We start from the raw sequence: 26,846 nt of genomic DNA on the forward strand, positions 1-26,846 counted from the left end.
CTGCCAGGTCTCAGCCTGGTCCCTGGACCCTGGTCTCAGACAGCACGTCTGTCTGACGCATCACACTGAACAGTTACCCCCTCAGCCCCCCTCATCACACAGCCTGGGTTCACCTCCACCAGGGCAGGGAGAGAGGGGGTGAGTGGCACTGTGGGAGAGCGGGTGATGTTACTGTGGGAAGATGGGGTGAGGCCAGAGAGATCGGGGTGAGGAGAGGGAGAGAGGGGTGAGGGAAGAGGATAGAAGGAGGAGGTGAGGGAGAGAAGGAGTGAAGGAGTGACAGGAAAAGAGAACGTAATGTATTGAGGGTGTGTGGAAGGCATCTACACAAAAGAAGAAGAGGGTAGGGAAAGAGAAAGAAGTGGTCACGGAAGTAGGCAAGTGTGGTAGCTAGCTCCATGTGAAGAGCAGGGAGAGTGGGTGAGATGGACAGAGAGAGGATGAGAGAGACAGTTAGAGAGAGGGTGAGAGAGAGAGAGAGAGAGAGACAGTTAGAGGGTGAGAGAGAGAGAGAGACAGTTAGAGCGAGAGAGAGAGAGAGAGAGAGACAGTTAGAGCGAGAGAGAGAGAGAGAGAGAGAGAGGGTGAGAGTGGGTGAGAGAGAGAGAGTGGGTGAGAGTGGGTGAGAGAGGGAGAGTGGGTGAGAGAGAGAGAGAGAGAGAGTGGGTGAGAGAGAGAGAGAGAGTGGGTGAGAGAGAGAGTGGGTGAGAGAGAGAGAGTGGGTGAGAGAGAGATGGGCCAAAAGAGCCAAGGAAGTTGGGAAAGCCCAAACGACAACATGGAAGTGAAAGAATGGGAGAGAAGAGGACAAGGGCCCAGGAGAATACCCAAGAATAGCAATGAGAAGAAATGGGAGAAAAAAATGAAATAAAAAGAGGGTCAACAAAATGATGGACTCGGTCAAATGACAAGACTACAAGATCAGAGGAAAAAGGGATAGGATACAAGAAGAGGAGGCCAAGGGAGAGACAATGCCAACAAAACAATGAAGAGACAGGGGAACGGGGCCAAGCAGTAATTGGATTTGGCAGCGATGAGACGTGACTACTAGGGGACATGTAGCAACTTGGGAATTACAGCTAGTGTAGATCCAGCCTGTCTTGTTCTATTCCAGCTCTACAGCTCTTGTAATATCTATCCTCATGGCCTCTTCTCTCCAATTACATACATTATATACAGTACCAGTCAAAAGTTTGGACACACCTACTCATTCCATAGTTTTTCTTTATTTGTACTGTTTTCTACATTGTAGAACAATAGTGAAGACGTCAACACAATCCAGTAGTAACCAAAAAAGTGATAAATACATTTAAATATATCTTATATTTGAGATTCTTCAAAGCAGGCAACCTTTGCCTTGATGACAGCTTTGCACACTCTTGGAATTCTCTCAACCAGCTTCATGAGTTAGTCACCTGGAATGCATTTCAATTAACAGTTGTCCCTTGTTAAAATTTAATTTGTGGAATTTCTTACTATAATGCGTTTTTATTATTACCTTTTATTTAACTAGGCAATTCAGTTAAGAATAAATTCTTATTTACAATGACGGCCTACCACAGCCAAACCCTAACGACGCTGGGCCAATTGTGCACCGCCCTATGGGACTCACAGTAACAGCCGGTTGTGATAAAGCCTGGAATCGAACCTGTAGTGAATCAGTTGTCTTATGACAAGGTAGGGGTGGTATTCAGAGGATAGCCCTATTTGGTAAAAGACCAAGTCCATATTATGTCAAGAACAGCTCAAATAAGTAAAGAGAAAACGACAGTCCATCATTACTTTAAGACATGAAGGTCAGTCAATCCGGAAAATGTTAAGAACTTTGAAAGTTTCTTCAAGCGCAGCTGCAAACGCATCAAGCGCTATGATGAAACTGGCTCTCATGAGGACCGCCACAGGAAAGGAAGACCCAGAGTTACCTCTGCTGCAGAGGATAAGTTAATTGGAGTTACCAGCCTCAGAAATTACAGCCCAAATAAATGCTTCACAGAGTTCAAGTAACAGCCACATCTCAACATCAACTGTTCAGAGGCGACTGCGTGAATCCGGCCTTCATGGTCGAATTGCTGCAAAGAAACCACTACTAAAAGACACCAATAATAAGAAGAAACACGAGCAATGGTCATTAGACCGGAGGAAATCTGTCCTTTGGTCTGATGAGTCCAAATGTTTGATTTTTGGTTCCAACCGCCGTGTCTTTGTGAGATGCCGAGAAGGTGAACGGATGATCTCCGCATGTGTGGTTCCCACCGTGAAGCATGGAGGAGGTGGTGTGATGGTGTGGGGGTGTTTTGCTGGTGACACTGTTGGTGATTTATTTAGAATTCAAGGCAAACATAACCATCATGGCTACCACAGCATTCTTCAGCGATACGCCATCCCATCTGGTTTGTGCTTCGTGGGACTATCATTTGTTTTTCAGCAGGACAATGACCCAACATAACTCCAGGCTGTGTAAGGGCTATTTGACCAAGAAGGAGAGTGATGGAGTGCTGCATCAGATGTCATGGCCTCCACAATCACCTGACTTCAAACCAATTGAGGTGGTTTGGGATGAGTTGGACCGCAGAGTGAAGGAAAAGCAGCCAACAAGTGCTCAGCATATGTGGGAACTCCTTCAAGACTGTTGGAAAAGCATTCCAGGTGAAGCTGGTTGAGAGAATGCCAAGAGTGTGCTAAGCTGTCATCAAGACAAAGGATTCCGTACTGAGGAAAGCCGTATTGCATGCTCAAGAATGTGCTAGTTCTCATACCGCTGCTGCCATTTCAATGGCATTTGAGAACATGTTTGAAACATGAACACAATCCAAGCTCACAAGCTCATCAACTGTGGCTGCAGCAGACATGATACCCTCTCATAGCATTGAAACACCTGGTCAACAAAACTGCCGACTCAGACCGTGGGGTTAAAACTTGAAAAAGTACTCTACAAGAGGCTGTGAACAAGCGATTTGGCGGCATTCTCTCTGAGCCTCCTTACTGTGTCGCCATCATGCTTGATTCTAGGTACAAGGACCGCTATTTCGATGCAGACAAGAAACAGGGTTTACGTGAAATGTTACAGACACAGCTGGACAAGATGGAAACAGACACAGTGACAGTGCGCACCGAGGAAGAGGGGCCACGGACAGACAGAGCGGAAACTTCACTGCTTGACATGTATAATGAAATCCTGGTTGAGACTGAACAAATGAACAACGAAACGGCACAGCAAATAAGTGAAAGAAATAGATTTTAATTATGTTTTACTGGTAATGGGAACATACGTAAAATGCCAACAAAATATATTTTTGGTTAGTGTGAGTGTATGTGTTTCAACTATTTAACTGTACTAGAATGTTTAAAAGGCCGTTAAAATGTTAAGAATCGGTATCGTTTTTTTTGGGGGGGGGGGGTGCAAGTTAAATATCGGATATCAGTATCGGCCAAAAACACAATATCGGTGCATCCCTAGACCTTATATAGACAGGTGTCTGTCTTTCCAAATCATGTCCAATCAATTGAATGTACCACAGGTGGACTCCAATCAAGTTGAAGAAACATCTCAAGTATGATCAATGCAAACAGGATGCACCTGAGCTAAATTTTGACTATCATAGCAAAGGGTCTGAATACTTATGTAAATAAGGTACCATAATTTCCGGACTATTGAGCGCACCTGAATATAAGCCGCACCCACTGAATTTTTTTAAAATTATTATTTTGAACATAAATAAGCCGCACATGTCTACCGGTACATTGAAACAAATGAACTTTACACAGGCTTTAACGAAACACGGCTTGTAACAAAAATAAATAGGCTTTAACGAAACACGGCTTGTAACAAAAAATAAATAGGCTTTAACGAAACACGGCTTGTAACAAAAATAAATAGGCTTTAACGAAACACGGCTTGTAACAAAAATAAATAGGCTTTAACGAAACACGGCTTGTAACAAAAAATAAATAGGCTTTAACGAAACACGGCTTGTAACAAAAATAAATAGGCTTTAACGAAACACAGCTTGTAACAAAAATAAATAGGCTTTAACGAAACACGGCTTGTAACAAAAATAAATAGGCTTTAACGAAACACAGCTTGTAACAAAAAATTTAAAATTTGCAGTAAACAGTAGCCTACCAAGAAAGTCATTGCTCCAGACCAAGCTCCCATGCAGCAGCTCTATTTCCTTTTCCAACAGCCAGATCAATCGCCTTCAACTTGAAAGCTGCATCATATGCATTTCTCCGTGTCTTTGCCATGATGAGGGTGACAAAATGACTACCGTAATCAGAATGATGGGAAGTTTGAGCGCGCTCGATTTAATCTAAACAGTAAACAAAAAAGATGTTTGACCTTAACCCGTTCGGCAAATTCATTGGTCTAATTAAAGCTTCATGCTGCCAAAAAGCACGTCACAGAATGTGTTTTGAAAGCAGGAAAAATCCATATATTAGCCGCGTCATTGTTTAAGCCGCGAGGTTCAAAGCGTGGGAAAAAAGTAGCGGCTTATAGTCCGGAAATTACGGTATCTGTTTTTTATTTTTAATACATTTGCTAAAATTTCTAAAAACCTGTTTTCCCTTTGTCATTATGAGGTATTGTGTGTAGACTGATGAGGATTATTTTCTTTACTTAACCCATTTTAGAATAAGGCTGTAACAACAAAATGTGGAAAAAGTCAAGGGGTCTGAATACTTTCCAAATGGACTGTATCTACAACTAGCACTATGTCAAAACCAGTTACATCTTCAACTAGTATTATGTCAACGACAGTTACATCTTCAACTAGCACTATGTCAACACCAGTTACATCTTCAATTAACACTATGTCAACACCAGTTACATCTTCAATTAGCACTATGTCAACACCAGTTACATCTTCAACTAGCACTATGTCAACACCAGTTACATCTTCAACTAGTACTATGTCAACACCAGTTACATCTTCAATTAGCACTATGTCAACACCAGTTACATCTTCAACTAATACTATGTCAACACCAGTAACATCTTCAACTAGCACTATGTCAACACCAGTTACATCTTCAACTAGCACTATGTCAACACCAGTTACATCTTCAACTAGTACTATGTCAACACCAGTTATATCTTCAACTAGTACTATGTCAACACCAGTTACATCTTCAACTAGCACTATGTCAACACCAGTTACATCTTCAACTAATACTATGTCAACACCAGTAACATCTTCAACTAATACTATGTCAACACCAGTTACATCTTCAACTAGTACTATGTCAACACCAGTTACATCTTCAACTAGTACTATGTCAACACCAGTAACATCTTCAACTAGTACTATGTCAACACCAGTTACATCTTCAACTAGCACTATGTCAACACCAGTGACATCTTCAACTAGTACTATGTCAACACCAGTTATATCTTCAACTAGTACTATGTCAACACCAGTTACATCTTCAACTAGCACTATGTCAACACCAGTTACATCTTCAACTAGTACTATGTCAACACCAGTTACATCTTCAACTAGTACTATGTCAACACCAGTTACATCTACAACTAGTACTATGTCAACACCAGTTACATCTACAACTAGTACTATGTCAACACCAGTTCCATCTTCAACTAGTACTATGTCAACACCAGTTCCATCTTCGACTAGTACTATGTCAACACCAGTAACATCTTCAACTAGTACTATGTCAACACCAGTTCCATCTTCGACTAGTACTATGTCAACACCAGTAACATCTTCAACTAGTACTATGTCAACACCAGTTCCATCTTCAACTAGTACTATGTCAACACCAGTAACATCTTCAACTAGTACTATGTCAACACCAGTTACATCTTCAATTAGCACTATGTCAACACCAGTTACATCTTCAACTAGCACTATGTCAACACCAGTTACATCTTCAACTAGTACTATGTCAACACCAGTTACATCTTCAACTAGCACTATGTCAACACCAGTTACATCTTCAACTAGCACTATGTCAACACCAGTTACATCTTCAACTAGCACTATGTCAACACCAGTTACATCTTCAACTAGCACTATGTCAACACCAGTTACATCTTCAACTAGCACTATGTCAACACCAGTTACATCTTCAACTAGTACTATGTCAACACCAGTTACATCTTCAACTAGCACTATGTCAACACCAGTTACATCTTCAACTAGTACTATGTCAACACCAGTTATATCTTCAACTAGTACTATGTCAACACCAGTTACATCTTCAACTAGCACTATGTCAACACCAGTTACATCTTCAACTAGTACTATGTCAACACCAGTTATATCTTCAACTAGTACTATGTCAACACCAGTTACATCTTCAACTAGCACTATGTCAACACCAGTTACATCTTCAACTAGCACTATGTCAACACCAGTGACATCTACAACTACAGCAGCACTGTCTAAACCAGTGAGATCTACAACTAGCACTACAGTATGTCAACATCATTGACATCTACAACTAGCACTATGTCAACACCAGTGACATCTACAACTAGCACTATGTCAACACCAGTTACATCTTCAACTAGCACTATGTCAACACCAGTGACATCTACAACTAGCACTATGTCAACACCAGTGACATCTACAACTAGCACTATGTCAACACCAGTGACATCTACAACTACAGTAGCACTGTCTAAACCAGTGAGATCTACAACTAGCACTACAGTATGTCAACATCATTGACATCTACAACTAGCACTATGTCAACACCAGTGACATCTACAACTAGCACTATGTCAACACCAGTGACATCTACAACTAGCACTATGTCAACACCAGTGACATCTACAACTACAGTAGCACTATGTCTAAACCAGTGAGATCTACAACTAGCAGTCTAAACCAGTGACACCAATGACATATTATTTAACACACCAAATTGTCAATGTACACTTTACATGTATGACATACTAAAAGGGTGTGATAAGCTAACAAATTAAGGCGGTTACACCAATGACATAAAACGTAGGGACACATTATATATTAACAGTGCCTTCAGAAAGTATTCACACCCCTTGACTTATTCCACATTTTGTTGTGTTACAGCCTGAATTCAAAATTGATTAAATACATTTATTTTCCTCACCCATATTTTTTTATACCTTCATTTAACTAGGTGAGAGCAAATTCTTATTTTCAATGATGGCCTAGGAACAGTGGGTTAACTGCCTTGTTCAGAGCAATTTTACCTTGTTAGCTCGGGGATTCGATCTTGCAACCTTTCGGTCACAAGTCCAATGCTCTAACCACTAGGCTACCTGCCGCCCATATACATACGACACCCCATAATGACAAAGTCAAAATTTAATGACATAATGACAAAGTAAAAAGAATATTAGCAAGTTAATTGAAAATTAAATACCGAAATCTTTCATTTACTTAAGTATTCACACCCCTGAGTAAATATTTTGTAGAAGCACCTTTGTCAACGTTTAAAGCTGTGAGTCTTTCTGGGTAAGTCTAAGAGCTTTCCCTTGGATTGTGCAACATTTGCCCATTATTCTTTTCAAAATTCTTCAAGTGTCAAATTGGTTGTGGATCATTGCTAGACCACCATTTTCAGGTCTTGCCATAGATGTTCAAGTAGATTTAAGTCAAAATTAACTCGGCCACTCAGGAACATTCACTGCCTTCTTGGTAAGCAACTTCAGTCCTTAACGATTACAAGCATACCCATAACATGATGCAGCCACCACTATGCTTGATAATTTGGAGAGTTGTACTCAGTCGTGTTTTATTGGATTTGCCCCAAACATAACACTTTGTAATCAGGACAAAAAGGTAACTGCTTTGCCACATTTTTTTGCAGTATCACTTTAGTGCCTTGTTGTAAACAGGATGCATGTTTTGGAATATTTTTATTCTGTACAGGCTTCCTTCTTTTCACTCTATCATTTAGGTTAGTATTGTAAAGTAACTACAATGTTGTTGATCCATCCTCAGGTTTCTACTATCACAGCCATTAAACTCTAACTGTTTTAAAGTGACCGTTGGCCTCATGGTGAAATCCCTGAGTGGTTTTCTTCCTCTCCGGCAACTAAGTTAGGAAGGATGCCTGTATCTTTGTAGTGACAGGGTATATTGATACACCATCTGAAGTATAATCAATAACTTCGCCATGATCAAAGGGATATTCAATATTTGTTTTTACCAATCTACCAATAGGTGCCCTTCCCCTCATTGGGAAAACTCCCAGGTCTTTGTGGTTGAAACTGTTTGAAATGCACTGCTCGACTGAGGGACCACACAGATACTTGTATGTGTGGAGTACAGAGAAATCATGTTAAACACTATTATTGCACATACAACTTATTATGTGACTAGTCCTGATCTTATTTAGGTTTGCTTTGTTGGGTTTTGAGTTTGCAAGAAAGGAATTTCACTGTAGTTGTGCATGTGACATTAAAAACATGAAACACATGCGCACACACGCACAACGAGACGTGATATTTACCTGCAGTGTTCTGTATCTATCTGAGGTCATCCCTTCCCAAACCCTTCATCGTTTCCCCCTACTAGATAAATGGCACATTACCCATATTGTTTCTAACACACACACACACCTCCTTGGCAAAGTGCATTTAGACTGAAGTGGAGGCAGGAGCAGAAAGTCTCAATTTGGAGGAAAATGGTTCCCCTGAGGCGTGGACATGAAGATAAACACACCTCTATCAAAGAGAAACACTCTGACACGGAGGAACACTCCATTTCTAAACGTTAGGCTAAATAATACAGGGAACAGACTACTGAGGCGGTGCTTGGTCCAAGTCTGGCCCGGTATGCTATTTTGGAGCTATTTTTCCATATTGCTGTAAAGTTTGGGTTTTGTTATTGTTGTTTTGTTGTTGTAGTTGTTTGGTTGAGTGATTACCAGCTGTGTCAGGTTCAGGTGTTGGGAAGGTGCCAAGAGAGTTTTCAATCTAACCACCCTGTCAACCTTCAACAACAGACATCAGCTGGAATAGTACCCTCAACCACAGAGGATATCCATCAGGACTATTGGACTGAACCCAACCTCTCTACTTGTTTTACATGTCTTTCACTCTATTTCAAACAAGTCAAAGATGGCTTTAATGATGGCCTATGAATCAGCATGTCGCTATGGGTTGAGGCTGAGGTCATCCACACACAGGTATGTGTCATACTCTATGTACCCTTTCTCATTAGGAAGCCACTCTCTTTGCTTTCAACCTCAAACTGTCAATTTTGTGTGTGTGTGTGTGTGTGTGTGTGTGTGTGTGTGTGTGTGTGTGTGTGTGTGTGTGTGTGTGTGTGTGTGTGTGTGTGTGTGTGTGTGTGTGTGTGTGTGTGTGTGTGTGTGTGTGTGTGTGTGTGTGTTTGGAGGGTGATAGTCTCATATAAAAGTCTAGCTTCGAGGCAGATCCCCACAGGCATGATGAGCTTAGTATAATTTAAATCGACCTCAACTTAGAGCAGGCTTGTTAAGGGCCTTGATCCTGGTCTTCCATATTGATTTATCAAGCTAAATGACACAGGATATAGAGAGGAGTGGTGGTGAGGTGGGGTGTCAGAGTGGGCCGGTCTGACACAGCTGACTGAACTGAACTATACACACTGGAGGGCACTCTAATGAATGTTGCATGCCTGTGATCCTATTCCAGATTGAACCCATTTCCCTCTAAAAGTCAACCGTCCACTACTAGGTTAGGGTTAACTCAACCATCCACTAGTAGGTTAGAGTTAACTCAACCGTCCACTAGTAGGTTAGAGTTAACTCAACCGTCCACTAGTAGGTTAGGGTTAACTCAACCGTCCACTAGTAGGTTAGGGTCAACTCAACCGTCCACTACTAGGTTAGGGTTAACTCAACCATCCACTACTAGGTTAGGGTTAACTCAATCGTCTACTAGTAGGTTTTTGGTTAACTCAACCGTCTACTAGATTGGGGTTAACAATGGTGTATGAGTAGGTTAGGGTTAACTCAACCATCCACTAGTAGGTTAGGGTTAATGCAACAGCGCACTACTAGGTTAGGGTTAACTCAACCATCCACTAGTAGGTTAGGGTTAACTCAACCATCCACTAGTAGGTTAGGGTTAACTCAACCGTCCACTAGTAGGTTAGGGTTAACTCAACCGTCTACTAGTAGGTTAGGGTTAACCCAACAGTCCACTACTAGGTTAGGGTTAACTCAACCATCCACTAGTAGGTTAGGGTTAACTCAACCGTCCACTAGTAGGTTAGGGTTAACTCAACAGTCCACTACTAGGTTAGGGTTAACTCAACCGTCCACTACTAGGTTAGGGTTAACTCAACCATCCAAGAGTAGGTTAGGGTTAACTCAACCATCCTCTAGTAGGTTAGGGTTAACTCAACCATCCACTAGTAGGTTAGGGTTAACTCAACCATCCACTAGTAGGTTAGGGTTAACTCAACCGTCCACTAGTAGGTTAGGGTTAACCCAACAGTCCACTACTAGGTTAGGGTTAACTCAACCATCCACTAGTAGGTTAGGGTTAACTCAACCGTCCACTAGTAGGTTAGGGTTAACTCAACCATCTACTAGTAGATTAGGGTTAACAACGTCTACTAGTAGGTTAGGGTTAACTCAATAGTCTAGTAGTAGGTTAGGGTTAACTCAACAGTCTAGTAGTAGGTTAGGGTTAACTCAACAGTCTAGTAGTAGGTTAGGGTTAACTCAACAGTCCACTAGTAAGCTAGATGGCTTCTCCAGAGTCAAGCAGGTGGGATTAACAGAACAGGATATTTATGTCTGTACTGTATAACTCATGTTTTGGGGCTATTGGTGACTCCTGAATGACACTAACGGCTGACAAGACTCAAGTGGGAACAATGTAGAATGATGATAACAGAGATTATCTCTGAGATTCTTCTCCTCACACACATCAGGATCTATTAAGGACAGAGCCCAGAATTACACTGACTCACACACACACACACACACACACACACACACACACACACACACACACACACACACACACACACACACACACACTCAATACCAAAACAATACCAACAGTTACCACAGCAAAGTGTATTTGATTGGTAAATATCTATTGATAAACTTGTCCACAATACAGGTGAATACATATTTAATAGTAGTGTGTGAATGCATATTTAATAGGAGTGTGTGAATGCATTGAGTTATTGAGCATGTTTTGGCTGATTTCATGGGTCTAGAGATGACCATTTCTCCCCTTTGATTTGGGACTTATTTCATTGTACTGATCAAGAACATTTGCACAGAAGTAGCTTTTTTAATAAAATGTTTCAATTGCAAGTAATAATGACATTCAGAAGGCAGTCAGTTTTCTCTCTGTGCCGCACCTGCTGTCTCGACCTCTGAATGCTTGGCTATGAAAAGTCAACTGATATTTACTCCTAAGGTGATGACTGAAACGCAAATTCTATACGACTCTTAATATGAGGCTCAGGCTGACATTCGATTCCAGAGGATCTGATTGGTCTGTCAATTAAATATGTGCATATTGAAATGGCTCCTGATCTGGTTACAGCTGGATTTAAATGAAGTCCTTGGCATTTAAGCTATTTTAAAGATGTGTGTGCTTATGGGTGAGCATATGTGTGTGTGAGTATATGTGTGTCCTTCGACAGATTGTTTCTATGTGTGCGTATTTCTATAAAATACGTTTGTTTGGTTTGTTATTGCTTCTGAGAAAACAGAAAAAGTTTCGCTGAGAGATTACAATTTGGCAGTGGGTATTCAAACACAGCGAGACTTGCTCTACAAACCATGCCTTTACTGAAGAGTAAAACAACATGGTCTACAGAGACGATACACTATAGTTATGGAACGTTAGCTAATCACATGCTAACAAGAAGAGCCTGGAGTTTCTTCATATTCTGAAGACTGAAGAGAAAATTGGACCGAGACAATCCATGTTTCACACAAAGGATTTCAAACAATGCCAATACACAGAGTTCCTATACAATTTGTGGGCAATTTACATGGATTGTTTCGTGGGCAAGATTGTGGACTTTTGCATTGCCGTAAAATTTTGCATGATAGTGAAGTTCTATGAATACATTATACTGGGGGAAAAACATGCTGACACACTAAAATCCCCAGTTAGGTTTTTGCTGACCTCCTACAGAGTAAAGCTTGGAGTGTGGGAGGAAAACGCTCTTCTTCCTGACATTACTACCGACACAACAAAGCCTTTTCTATGACCGTTTTATAGCGCAATTATAATTTGCATGCTATGCTTTTTGTGATCCAGGCACAGTCATGAATTTTTTTATGAACACGATCATTTCGATTCCAAAAAAAAAAAACTATGGAGGTGCAGTAATCAATATACTACCCTGCTCCTCTTCTTTAGCTGCGATTAAAAATGGACTGCTCAAACAAAAACTTTTAACCCCTTCTACTGTATGTGCAAAGCATATACCAAGTCCCTTTTTCCTAAAACCTCCTGTGGGGCATTACAGACTCATCGACTCGTTCACGATTCACCCAGTCAGTTCAGCACCATAGACAGGGCTCTAACCATTCACCCAGTCAGTACAGCTCCATGGACAGGGCTCTAACTAGTCACCCAGCCAGATCAGCAACATGGACAGGGCTCTAACTAGTCACCCAGCCAGTTCAGCACCATGAACAAGGCTGTAACTATTCACCCAGCCAGATCAGCTCCATGGACAGGGCTCTAACCATTCACCCAGCCAGATCAGCAACATGGACAGGGCTCTAACTAGTCACCCAGCCAGATCAGCAACATGGACAGGGCTCTAACTATTCACCCAGCCAGTTCAGCAACATGGACAGGGCTCTAACTATTCACCCAGCCAGTTCAGCACCATGGACAGGGCTCTAACTATTCACCCAGCCAGTTCAGCACCATGGACAGGGCTCTAACTATTCACCCAGCCAGATCAGCAACATGGACAGGGCTCTAACTATTCACCCAGCCAGATCAGCACCATGGACAGGGCTCTAACTATTCACCCAGCCAGTTCAGCACCATGGACAGGGCTCTAACTATTCACCCAGCCAGTTCAGCAACATGGACAGGGCTCTAACTATTCACCCAGCCAGTTCAGCAACATGGACAGGGCTCCTGGTAACTACAAGGCAGAGTGTGGAGTCGGGGGGCCTCCCTCCCCCTCTCCACATTCTGCCCTTGAGATCAGACAATGGCCTTTAACAGAGAACAAAAAGAGAAAGAAAGATGGAACACTATAGAAGAACAGCTACCTAGGCACCAGCTTTGAAGCTGTAGCAACATGAAGGAGAGCTGCCTTGTTCAAACAGTAATGACTCTTATCAATAAGATTATCATTTTGGGATGTTCTGTCTGCCGGAGTGAAGAACTTCAATCAACATGTCTCGTCTTTGTGTGTTCATACGGATGTATATACTGCCTGACAGTCTACACAGACAAATGACACACGTACAAATTCTGTCTCACAGGTGCACATTGTCTTTTTCTCACCTGCATACAAACAATCTCACGCACACACACACACACACACACACACACACACACACACACACACACACACACACACACACACACACACACACACACACACACACACACACACACACACACACACACACACCAGTGGAGGCCAATACATCATATTAGTGTTGACACGATACTATATTTTTGACTTCGATACCGATACCATCACTATACTCCATACCAACGGTTACCACAACAAAGAAGAAGTATTAGCCCAAGTGACAGAATTGCACTTTATCCAGACAGATAAACTCAGCTACTGCTCTCTTCAATCAGTGGACATCTTTTGAGTTCAATATCATTCCATTAGAACATTTGTATGTATATTTTTTCAGAGACAGCCATGTATGCATTAATGAATCAATCATACAATACATTTGGCTTTGTTTTCACCAATCTAACTACAAAACAACCTAATGGTAGTCAATTATTTGAATGGTAAATTTCTACTGAAAAACTGGGTAAATGTAGCCTATAGGTCTATTCACAATACAGGTAAATGCATACTGTTCAATAGGAGTGCGAGCATACATCATTTTTTTTTGCTTGATTTCATGGGGCTACAAATGACAAACCACTCTCTTCCATTTAGGACTTACTGGCAACTGCTAGGAGAACATATTTTATTGTACTGATCAACAACATTTGCATAAAAGAAGCAATCTCTTCTTTTATAAAAGTGCATGCTGTCTCTTTAAGAAAGTAATGACATCAATCACAAGGAAGAATGTGGCTGTGGAATCTGGTAGAAACCAGAAGGGAGGGAGACGAAGAAGTGAATGAGTTTTTGGTGGCAGGGGCAACGCAGTGAATTAATAATGTTTTTGGTGGCGGGGGCCACGCAGTGAATTAATAATGTTTTTGGTGGCGGGGGCAACGCAGTGAATTAATAATGTTTTTGGTGGCAGGGGCAACGCAGTGAATTAATAATGTTTTTGGTGGCAGGGGCAACGCAGTGAATTAATAATGTTTTTGGTGGCAGGGGCAACGGAGTGAATTAATAATGTTTTTGGTGGCGGGGGCAACGCAGTGAATTAATAATGTTTTTGGTGGCAGGGGCAACGCAGTGAATTAATAATGTTTTTGGTGGCAGGGGCAACGCAGTGAATTAATAATGTTTTTGGTGGCAGGGGCAACGCAGTGAATTAATAATGTTTTTGGTGGCGGGGGCAACGCAGTGAATTAATAATGTTTTTGGTGGCGGGGGCAACGCAGTGAATGAATAATGTTTTTGGTGGCGGGGGCAATGCAGTGAATTAATAATGTTTTTGGTGGCGGGGGCAACGCAGTGAATTAATAATGTTTTTGGTGGCAGGGGCAACGCAGTGAATTAATAATGTTTTTGGTAACAATGAGCTTTGAAATCAGCATATTTTACATTATGGTTTGCGTATTATCACAAACAAAGTACTAGGGTAGTGAATTGAACTGTAGGCTAGCAAAGAAAGTTAGCCTACAATTAAAGCTGGAAGTTGCTGTGTGTCTGTCAATGTGGTGTATGAGTGTGTTTGTCTGTGTGTCTGTCAATGTGGTGTATGAGTGTGTTTGTCTGTGTGTCTGTCAATGTGGTGTATGTGTGTGTGGGTTTGTCTGTGTGTCTGTCAATGTGGTGTATGTGTGTGTGGGTTTGTCTGTGTGTCTGTCAATGTGGTGTATGAGTGTGTTTGTCTGTGTGTCTGTCAATGTGGTGTATGTGTGTGTGGGTTTGTCTGTGTGTCTGTCAATGTGGTGTGTGAGTGTGTTTGTCTGTGTGTCTGTCAATGTGGTGTATGAGTGTGTTTGTCTGTGTGTCTGTCAATGTGGTGTATGAGTGTGTTTGTCTGTGTGTCTGTCAATGTGGTGTATGTGTGTGTGGGTTTGTCTGTGTGTCTGTCAATGTGGTGTATGTGTGTGTGGGTTTGTCTGTGTGTCTGTCAATGTGGTGTATGAGTGTGTTTGTCTGTGTGTGGCTGAGAAACACTGCCTGCCTGACTCTCTCGTCCCGACTCACGACCCCTATACGTTCATTACTATGGGACAGTTGGAGATCGAATTTGAATATTGAAACAATATTGCAAATGTCGGAGACAGACAGCAAGGTTAATACAAATCTTCGCTGTTGAAAACTAAATGTTAGTCTAAATGAAATGTGAGATAATGTCTAGATGCTTTTTATAGTGGAGATCAAGTTTATAAATTGCTTGGCTGGGCTGATGAGACAGTGGATTGCGCATTCAGATGGAACAGAGTAAATATGCATGTTAACGTCATAGATTTAGCCGGTGGTAACTTGTGGAATGGACACCGGCTGGAATGTGGTTTTAACCAATCAGCATTCAGGATTAGACCCACCCCTTGTAAAATGTCTCGTACCGGCCAAACTTCTGCTCTGGCGATTACAAAGGTAACATTATTACATCATCATGACAAGCACAGTGACTCTAGCTAGCCTATTGCAGTAAACAAAAACGTTTCAAGGTAAGTAACTTTGAAGAAAGTCACAGGGTAACTTTGACACAGCACCCCAACATTAACGCCCTCACCCCCAAATTTTACACATCAGACACAATACCAACTACACAGAGTAAATTCCAGGCCCAGTTCACATCTCCTCTGTTCCCACAAGTAGTTCTCTCAGTAGAGTACAGAGACAGTCAGACAGTCCTTAACAGCGGGGGTGAATTAAATTTCCCCCCATCCACTGCGCTCTGCTGTTCATTCACAGAGTAGATAAACTCTCTCTTTCAGATGCTCTTTTCACAGCAGCAACTCACTGCATCGCCCCACTGAGTTGGCTTCTGAGTTGGCTTCTGGAAATGGGACGCCCTGAGTTCCAAGCTCCAATTCATTTTTGACTTCTTTGTATGTGTGTGAATGTGCGCGTGTGCATAAGTATGTATGTGTGTGGAGGGAGCGGGGGGCGGGGGGGTAATGAGAGCATGTGTTTGCAGGGAAGCCTGCCTCGTGTTGGAACTGGAGGCAGATGGAGGAAACCTGCGGCGGAGGTGGGTGTTTTCCATAAAGATGAGACGTGGCCGGATTAGTAATGTCTGTTTTCTATAAATGATGTCTGTTGCGAGGCACATTATAACAAGCGAGACGACACACTTTGTTTTGTGTGTGTGTGTGTGTACACTGGAGTCAGAAGATCTTTCTCGCCTCTATGTTCAGTCTTTGTTCATGTGGACAGACAGACAGGCAGACAAATAGACTAAAAGAGACATACTCAAAGACAGCCAAAGACAAAAGCTAGAGATAGAGGAAAGGGACAGACAGTCACAAAGACAGGTTAGAGAGACAAAAATACACAGTTAAACCAAGGTGAGTGCTGCACACTGCTAATGGAATCTGGCGTGTTGGTCCTAGAAGAATTCAAAAGAAAGAAAGAAGTCAGTTCATCAGAGACCATACCTACTTATTACCCTCCTCTAATTAAAACAATACAACTTGCTAGCCCACACAAATGAGAGCTGCCATGGTGCATGTAGGGAAAACAAATTCCAGTATCGGAGGTTCGCAGGAGCAGTGAGAGATCGCATCTCCTAAATTTAATTCCGGGGAAACTTATTTGAAACTGCACGCATTTCTCTGAATCCGTATTTCATTAGACTGACATGTCCCTGGTCTGTGGAGTTTAAAATAATACTGCTGTTAATGAAGGGATGAAAGAGCACACAGACATGTCCCTGGTCTGTGGAGTTTAAAATAATACTGCTGTTAATGAAGGGATGAAAGAGCACACAGACATGTCCCTGGTCTGTGGAGTTTAAAATAATACTGCTGTTAATGAAGGGATGAAAGAGCACACAGACATGTCCCTGGTCTGTGGAGTTTAAAATAATACTGCTGTTAATGAAGGGATGAAAGAGCACACAGACATGTCCCTGGTCTGTGGAGTTTAAAATAATACTGCTGTTAATGAAGGGATGAAAGAGCACACAGACATGTCTCTGGTCTGTGGAGTTTAAAATAATACTGCTGTTAATGAAGGGATGAAAGAGCACACAGACATGTCCCTGGTCTGTGGAGTTTAAAATAATACTGCTGTTAATGAAGGGATGAAAGAGCACACAGACATGTCCCTGGTCTGTGGAGTTTAAAATAATACTGCTGTTAATGAAGGGATGAAAGAGCACACAAAGAGCACACAGACACCACCAAGAGGAAAACATCACTGTATACTCCCTACTCTGACACCACCAAGAGGAAAACATCACTGTATATTCCCTACTCTGACACCACCAAGAGGAAAACATCACTGTATACTCCCTACTCTGACACCACCAAGAGGAAAACATCACTGTATATTCCCTACTCTGACACCACCAAGAGGAAAACATCACTGTATATTCCCTACTCTGACACCACCAAGAGGAAAACATCACTGTATACTCCCTACTCTGACACCACCAAGAGGAAAACATCACTGTATATTCCCTACTCTGACACCACCAAGAGGAAAACATCACTGTATATTCCCTACTCTGACACCACCAAGAGGAAAACATCACTGTATACTCCCTACTCTGACACCACCAAGAGGAAAACATCACTGTATATTCCCTACTCTGACACCACCAAGAGGAAAACATCACTGTATACTCCCTACTCTGACACCACCAAGAGGAAAACATCACTGTATATTCCCTACTCTGACACCACCAAGAGGAAAACATCACTGTATATTCCCTACTCTGACACCACCAAGAGGAAAACATCACTGTATACTCCCTACTCTGACACCACCAAGAGGAAAACATCACTGTATATTCCCTACTCTGACACCACCAAGAGGAAAACATCACTGTATATTCCCTACTCTGACACCACCAAGAGGAAAACATCACTGTATACTCCCTACTCTGACACCACCAAGAGGTAAACATCACTGTATGTTCCCTACTCTGACACCACCAAGAGGAAAACATCACTGTATATTCCCTACTCTGACACCACCAAGAGGAAAAACATCACTGTATGTTCCCTACACATATAAAATACATGTAGACACTTTGATGTTCACTTTCAGCTTAATTCCATCTACCGAGAACTGAACATATAGCAAAGGTTGCATCTGACCATATTTCTACCCAGTACAGGCCAGTAAGCATAGCTGGGCCCGACCAGTAAGACCAGCATCATAAAATTGCAAAGGTATGTTTTTTTCAGACTAAATCCATCAGAGTAAAGTCATATTTAGTTTATAGCCAATAAGGATGCAAACACAGAGACAGACAGTAAGAAAGGTCAATGTAAAGGTTCTCTACAACAGTAAGAAAGGTCAATGTAAAGGTTCTCTACAACAGTAAGAAAGGTCAATGTAAAGGTTCTCTACAACAGTAAGAAAGGTCAATGTAAAGGTTCTCTACAACAGTAAGAAAGGTCAATGTAAAGGTTCTCTACAACAGTAAGAAAGGTCAATGTAAAGGTTCTCTACAACAGTAAGAAAGGTCAATGTAAAGGTTCTCTACAACAGTAAGAAAGGTCAATGTAAAGGTTCTCTACAACAGTAAGAAAGGTCAATGTAAAGGTTCTCTACAACAGTAAGAAAGGTCAATGTAAAAGTTCTCTACAACAGTAAGAAAGGTCAATGTAAAGGTTCTCTACAACAGTAAGAAAGGTCAATGTAAAAGTTCTCTACAACAGTAAGAAAGGTCAATGTAAAGGTTCTCTACAACAGTAAGAAAGGTCAATGTAAGGGTTTTCTACAACAGTAAGAAAGGTCAATGTCAAGGTTCTCTACAACAGTAAGAAAGGTCAATGTAAAGGTTTTCTACAACAGTAAGAAAGGTCAATGTAAAGGTTCTCTACAACAGTAAGAAAGGTCAATGTAAGGGTTTCTACAACAGTAAGAAAGGTCAATGTAAGGGTTTTCTACAACAGTAAGAACAACTGAAGCTGCACTTGGATATATGGTCCTACGGAGACAACCTGAGAAAAGTGTGCTGTTATCTGTGCTACGCATTCTTAAAACTGAGTCATTTTCCGATGCTGTGTAAGCCTTAAAGTAGGAAAAAATCTTGTTCAACTGAAAGTCGTCTGTTCTTTCAACCAATCGATTGGTCGAACATTTTAAACGTGTAATTTTCCATATATAGACACACCCTATGTTTTTTTTAAATCTACTGTATGCATTGAGCTTGTCTGATGCCATACGCTTACTGTTTGATGAAATAAGACACAAATGACTCAAGGGGGAGCCAGAGATCTATATAACCAGAAGAAAAAAACCTTTGATTGGGCCAATCATTCTCCTCCCGCTCCTGCTGGCTTTCACAGATTACTCTTCTGAAGTTGCCGGTAATAGGCTACACGAGGATTCGGCAACCATTCACATGTGGAATGTCAATTGATCCTACAATTTCTACCGATCTGAGTGCCAACTATGGTTTTTATGCACATTTTCGAGGAACAGTTTCATTTCATTACTTCGTAATTCAAGATGGCAGCCAATCAGTCTGTCCGTTCGTATGTCTGATCCTTGAGATATGACTTTTAAGAGTTATGTTTTAATGACCCTGATCCTGTCTACAGAAGCAAACACTTTTGATGTAAAGGTGGATGCTGTATATAATAACTTTTATTTTTGAATCTCAGTCTCTATTTTACGAAATTTGCTTGTACAAAAATTTCTGATTGAGAAAACCTTTTTTTTCTGCCGTGGGCCACTATTAAACTGTAGTCTACACCTTTTTGGAGTTGGAGCGCGCCGAGTCAGAAGTGTCTGTCTCCTTGCAAGGCCTACTACACGAGCGCAAGTGTGCACTGAAGCCTAGGAGCGGAGAAGTGGTTACCAGAATGTAAAACCTGATGCACAGTGGGCCATGGGAAAATCTAGGTCGTTCTACACAACGTCTACTGGTCATTGCACACCTGTGCTGAAAGACCTCTAAAAGCCGGAATTATGCCTGTTAGTGTGCCTGCTCTTTACTCGATGCCATACTGAATTCAATAGGCTGAATGATCAATGGGTGAGTGAATTATCTTCACCTTATGCCCTCCGACGAGACCATCATGTCAATACCACCAGGAACTTGATATCTCTCTGCAATTACATTTGTACCACTCTCAAGTGAGCCTACACATGATGGCATAATTCCAACATCTCAAAATCTTTTTTCTGTGTAGAAAGACTCAGCTCATTTTACCTTATTGGCTCCACCCAGTCCTCACGCCTCTTGCATGTACATTGTCAGAAGTCTATTTGCAAAAATAGACATGATTAGAATACGGGCCAATACAACAAATACAGACATAATGGTTTTATCAGAAACTTGGCAAAAGAAATCTGTGTCAAATAACTCGGAGTACATTGTTCGGATGAGAAAAGGAGGAGGAGTTGCAATTTATGTGAAATCAAAGTTTAACACCTCTGAAATTCTCCCGATTACCAAAGCCAAACATTTTGAATTGCTTGCGGTTCAAGTGAACGTACAGTTGAAGTCGGAAGTTTACATACACTTAGATTGGAGTCATTAAAACTCATTTTTCAACCACTCCACAAATTTCTTGTTAACAAACTATAGTTTTGACAAGTCGGTTAGGACATCTACTTTGTGCATGACACAAGTCATTTTTCCAAAAAGTGTTTACGGACAGATTATTTCACTTATAATTCACTGTATCACAATTCACGTGGGTAAAAAGTTAACATGCACTAAATTGACTGTGCCTTTAAACAGCTTGGAAAATTCCAGAAAATTATGTCATGCTTTAGAAGCTTCTGATAGGCTAATTGACATAATTTGAGTCAATTGGAGGTGTACCTGTGGATGTATTTCAAGGCCTACCTTCAAACTCAGTGCCTCTTTGCTTGACATCATGGGAAAATCAAAAGAAATCAGCCAAAATCTCAGAAAAAAATATTGTAGTCCTCCACAAGTCTGGTTCATCCTGGGAGCAATTTCCAAATGCCTGAAGGTACCATGTTCATCTGTACAGACAATAGTATGCAAGTATAAACACCATGGGACCACGCAGCCATCATACCGCTCAGGAAGGAGATGTGTTCTGTCTCCTAGAGATGAACGTACTTTGGTGCAAAAAGTGCAAATCAATCTCAGAACAACAGCAAAGGACCTTGTGAAGATGCTGGAGGAAACATGTACAAAAGTATCTATATCAACAGTAAAATGAGTCCTATATCGACATAACCTGAAAGGCCGCTCAGCAAGGAATGGGGACAAAGATCATACTTTTTGGAGAAATGTCCTCTGGTCTGATGAAACAAAAATAGAACTGATTGGCCATAATGACCATCGTTATGTTTGGAGGAAAAAGGGGGGCAGCTTGCAAGCCGAAGAACATCATCCCAACCGTGAAGCACGGGGGTGGCAGCATCATGTTGTGTGGGTGCTTTGCTGCAGGAGAGACTGTAGCACTTCACAAAATAGATGGCATCATGAGGTAGGAAAATTATGTGGATATATTGAAGCAACATCTCAAGACATCAGTCAGGAAGTTAAAGCTTTGTCGCAAATGGGTCTTCCAAATGGACAATGACCCCAAGCATACTTCCAAAGTTGTGGCAAAATGGCTTAAGGACAATAAAGTCAAGGTATTGGAGTGGCCATCACAAAGCCCTGACCTCAATCCCATAGAAAATGTGTGGGCAGAACTGAAAGAGCGTGTGCGAGCAAGGAGGCCTACAAACCTAACTCAGTTACACCAGCTCTGTCAGGAGGAATGGGCCAAAATACACCCAATTTATTGTGGGAAGCTTGTGGAAGGCTACCTGAAACGTTTGACCCAAGTTAAACAATTTAAAGGCAATGCTACCAAATACTAATTGAGTGTATGTAAACTTCTGACCCACTGGGAATGTGATGAAAAAAATAAAAGCTGAAATACATCACTACGGCGGCTACAGACCACCATCGGCTTCGGGAGACGCTCTCTTTTTGAATCCTGCACAAGCTACATGAGTCTGAATTCTTTCTTTTAGGAGATTTCAACTGTACATGCTTACATCTGTATGAGACTCTTTTAAAGAACTTGTACATTATTCTAACGAATAACCCTCACAAATACACATCAACTGAGACCAACTGTTATATTTTTAAAATACATTTCAGACAGTTTGATGAGCAAGCGATTTTACATGATCTCTACCATAACATTGACAGAGCAAGTCTGATTCCGGATGTTGACACTGCCTGGGACTATTTTTATATGAAATTTGTGTCCATTTGTGATAAGCATGCCCCTGTGAAGAAATGTAGAATCAGTGGAAGGGACAATCCCTGGCTTTCAGATAACTTGGCAGAATTAATTCAAAACAGAAATGTCTCTTGGGCTTAAGATAAACACACAGTACCTTCGGAAAGTATTCAGACCCCTTGACTTTTTTCCAAAATAAAAATGAATAAATACTGAAATATCACATTTACATAATTATTCAGACCCTTTACTCAGTACTTTGTAGAAGCCCCTTTGGCAGCAATTACAGCATCCGGTCTTCTTGGGTATGACACTACAAGCTTGGCACACCTGTTTTTGGAGAGTTTCTCCCATTCCTCTCTGCAGATCCTCTCAAGCTCTGTCAGGTTGGATGGGGAGTGTTGCTGCACAGCTATTGTCAGGTCTAATCAGAGATGTTAGATCGGGTTCAAGTGCAGACTTTAGCTGGGTCACTCAAGGACATTTTTTTGCCTTTACCTCCCTTATCTCACATCATTTGCTCACATTGTATATAGTCTTATTTTTATTTATTTTTTCTGCTGCATCATTGATTGTATGTTGTTTTACTCCATGTGTAACTCTGTGTTTTTGTATGTTGTCGAACTGCTTTGCTTTATCTTGGCCAGGTCGCAATTGTAAATGAGAACTTGTTCTCAACTTGCCTACCTGGTTAAATAAAGGTGAAATAAAAAAATAAAAACATTCTGAGACTTGTCATGAAACCACTCCTGCATTGTCTTGGCTGTGTGCTTAGGGTCATTGTCCTGTTGGAAGGTGAACCTTCGCCCCAGTTTGAAGTCCTGAGCACTCTGGAGCAGATTTTAATCAAGGACCTCTCTGCACTTTGCTCCGTTCATCTTTGCCTTAATCCTGACTAGTCTCCCAGTCCCTGCCACAGAAAAAAATCCCCACAGCATGATGTTGTCAACAGCATGCTTCACCATAGGGATGGTGCCAGGTTTACTCCAGACGTGATGCTTGGCATTCAGGCCAAAGAGTTGAATCTTGGTTTCATCAGACCAGAGAATCTTGTTTCTGATGGTCTGAGACTCTTTAGGTGCCTTTTGCCAAAGTCCAGATGGCTGTCATGTGCCTTTTACTGAGAAGTGGCTCCTGTCTGGCCACTCTAACATAAAGGCCATAGAGTGCTGCAGAGATGGTTGTCCTTCCAGAAGATTCTCCCATCTCCACAGATTAACTCTAGAGCTCTATCAGAGTGACATTCGGTTTCTTGGTCACCTCCCTGACCAAGGTCCTTCTCAGTTTGGCCGGGCGGCCAGCTCCAAACTTCTTCAATTTAAGAATGATGGAGACCACTGTGTTTTTGGGGACCTTCAACACAGCACAAATATTTTGGTACTCTTCCCCAGATCTGTGCCTCGACACAATCCTGTCTCGGAGCTCTACGGACAATTCCTTCAACCTCATAGCTTGGTTTTTGCTCTGACATGCACTGTCAACTGTGGGATCTTATATAGACAGGTGTGTGCCCTTCCAAATCATGTCAAATCAATTACATTTACCACAGGTGGACTCCAAGTTGTAGAAACATCTCAAGTATGATCAATGGAAACAGGATGTACCTGAGCTCCATTTCCAGTCACATAGCAAAGGGTCTGAATACTTACATAAACAAGGTACTTTTTTTCGTTTTTGTTTTGCACAAATGTCTAAAAACCTGTTTTTGCTTTGTCATTATGGGGTATTGTGTGTAGATTGCTGAGAAGAAAACAAATATTTAATCAATTTTAGAATTAGGCTGTAACAATAAAATGTGGAAAAAGTCAAGGGGTCTGAATACTTTCCCGAAGGCACTGTACAACTCCTCCTGTTGACTGGGCCTCCTTCAAAGCGCTAAGAAACAAATGCACAGGATTGATCAGGAAGTCCGAATCAGATTTCTATCTAAATGCAGTCACAGAGAACCTAAACAACAACAAGTTCTGGAAGCTAATAAAATCAGTGTCAGGTTCTAATGTATCCTCTGGCCTTCCTGACCATTTAATGATGGATTTTAATGAAGTGAAGGATAAAGCCCATGTTGTAGGGGTTTTTAACAAGCAAATCATATCTGCTGGTTCAGTTTTTGATACTGGTGGGGCCCAGGCCTCTAATGTAAGCTCTGTTATAGTAAATGATGATATACAGTACCTTGCAAAAGTATTCACCCTCCTTGGCATATTTCCTATTTTGTTTAATTACAACCTGTAATTTTATTTGGATTTCATGTAATGGACATACACAAAATAGTCCAAATTGGTGAAGTGAAATGAAAAACAATGACTTGTTCCAAACAATAAAAAAAATACACAAGTGGTGTGTGCATATGTATTCACCCTCTTTGCTATGAAGGCCCTAAATAAGATCTGGTGCAACCAATTACCTTCAGAAGTCACATAATTAGTTAAATAAAGTCCACCTGTGTGCGATCAAAGTGTCACATGATCTGTCACATGATCTCAGTATATATACACCTGTTCTGAAAGGCCCCAGAGTCTGCAACACCACACAGCAAGGGGCATCACCAAGCAAGCGGCACCATGAAGACCAATGAGCTCTCCAAACAGATCAGGGACAAAGTTGTGGTCAACTTTGAACAGATCAACTTTGAACATCCCACAGAGCACCATTATATCCATTATTAAAAAATGGAAAGAATATGGCACCACAACAAACCTGCCAAGAGAGGGCCACCCACCAAATCTCACGGACCAGGCAAGGAGGGCATTAATCAGAGAGGCAACAAAGAGACCAAAGATAACCCTGAAGGCTCCACAGCGGAGATTGGAGTATCTGTCCATAGGACCACTAAGTCGCACACTCCACAGAGCTGGGATTTACGATAGAGTGGGCAGAAAAAAGCCATTGTTTAAAGAAAAAAATAAGCAAACATGTTTGGTGTTCGCCAAAAGGCATGTGGGAGACTCCCCAAACATATGGAAAATGTACTCAGGTCAGATGAGACTAAAATTGAGCTTTTTGGCCATCAAGGAAAATGCTGTCTGGCGCAAACCCAACACCTCTCATCACCCGAGAACACCATCCCCACAGTGAAGCATGGTAATGACAGTGTCATACTGTGGGGATGTTTTTCATTGGCAGGGACTAGGAAACTGGTCAGAATTGAAGGAATGATGGATGGCGCTAAATACAGGGAAATTGTTGAGGGAAACCCGTTTCAGTTTTCCAGAGATTTGAGACTGTGACGGAGGTTCACCTTCCAGCAGGACAATAACCCTAAGCATACTGCTAAAGCAACACTTGAGCGGTTTAAGGGGAAACATGTAAATGTCTTGGAATGGCCTAGTCAAAGCCCAGACCTCAATCCAACTGAGAATCTGTGTTATGACTTAAAGATTGCTGTACACCAGCGGAACCCATCCAACTTGAAGGAGCTGGATCAGTTTTGCCTTGAAGAATGGGCAAAAATCCCAGTGGCTAGATGTGCCAAGCTAATAGAGACATACCCCAAGGGACTTGCAGCTGTAATTGCTGCAAAAGGTGGCTCTACAAAGTATTGACTTGGGGGAGAGAATAGTTATGCACGCTCAAGTTTTCAGTTTTTTTTGTCTTATTTCTTGTTTGTTTCACAATAAAAAATATTTTGCATCTTCAAAGTGGTAGGCATGTTGTGTAAATCAAATGATACAACCCCCCCCCAAAAAACAATTTTCATTCCAGGGGTTAAGTCAACAAAATAGGAAAAATTCCAAGGGGGTGAATACTTTTGCAAGCCACTGTATACTCTCATGTGAACCATTTTAACTTTGAGCCTATTTCTTATGCTGAGGTCTATAAAGCACTAAAGGCAATATACACTAAAAAGTCTGCAGGTCCAGACAACCTGGATCCCTACCTCTTAAAGATAGCAGCTGGTATTATTACTGAATCTGTGGCTCACATTTTCAACTTGAGTCTCTTGACCAATTCCATACCCAGCATTTGGAAATCAGCTTATGTCCTCCCACTGCTAAAGGGTGGAAATCCCTCAGATGCTAATAACTATCATCCTATCTCCAAACTCCCTATCCTGGCCAAAGTCTATGAATCCCTAGTGAACTCATGGTTAAAAAACGTCTTAATTGAAAAGAACATTCTAAGCGGGGTTCAATCTGGCTTTAGATCGGGGCATAGCCACTGCAGCTATGGCAGTGGCAAATTACATCATTAATGCACTTAATAAAAAAGCAACATTGTCCTGATC

The 26,846-nt window shown here is 41.5% G+C and overlaps 1 protein-coding gene and 1 pseudogene across 1 annotated transcript; one reads left to right on the forward strand and one right to left on the reverse strand.

Annotated features, from left to right (window-relative positions):
- Positions 1–26,846, reverse strand: part of LOC106613148 (proton-coupled amino acid transporter 4-like) — a 439,980-nt pseudogene that overhangs the window by 236,103 nt on the left and 177,031 nt on the right.
- Positions 4,669–7,053, forward strand: LOC123744751 (uncharacterized threonine-rich GPI-anchored glycoprotein PJ4664.02-like). The gene has a single exon (XM_045724746.1). The coding sequence runs from the start codon at positions 4,714–4,716 to the stop codon at positions 6,451–6,453; it is 1,740 nt and encodes a 579-aa protein (XP_045580702.1). The 5' UTR covers positions 4,669–4,713; the 3' UTR covers positions 6,454–7,053.

This window comes from Salmo salar, chromosome ssa09, assembly GCF_905237065.1.
Source record: "Salmo salar chromosome ssa09, Ssal_v3.1, whole genome shotgun sequence".
In the NCBI taxonomy this organism is placed as follows: Eukaryota; Metazoa; Chordata; class Actinopteri; order Salmoniformes; family Salmonidae; genus Salmo; species Salmo salar.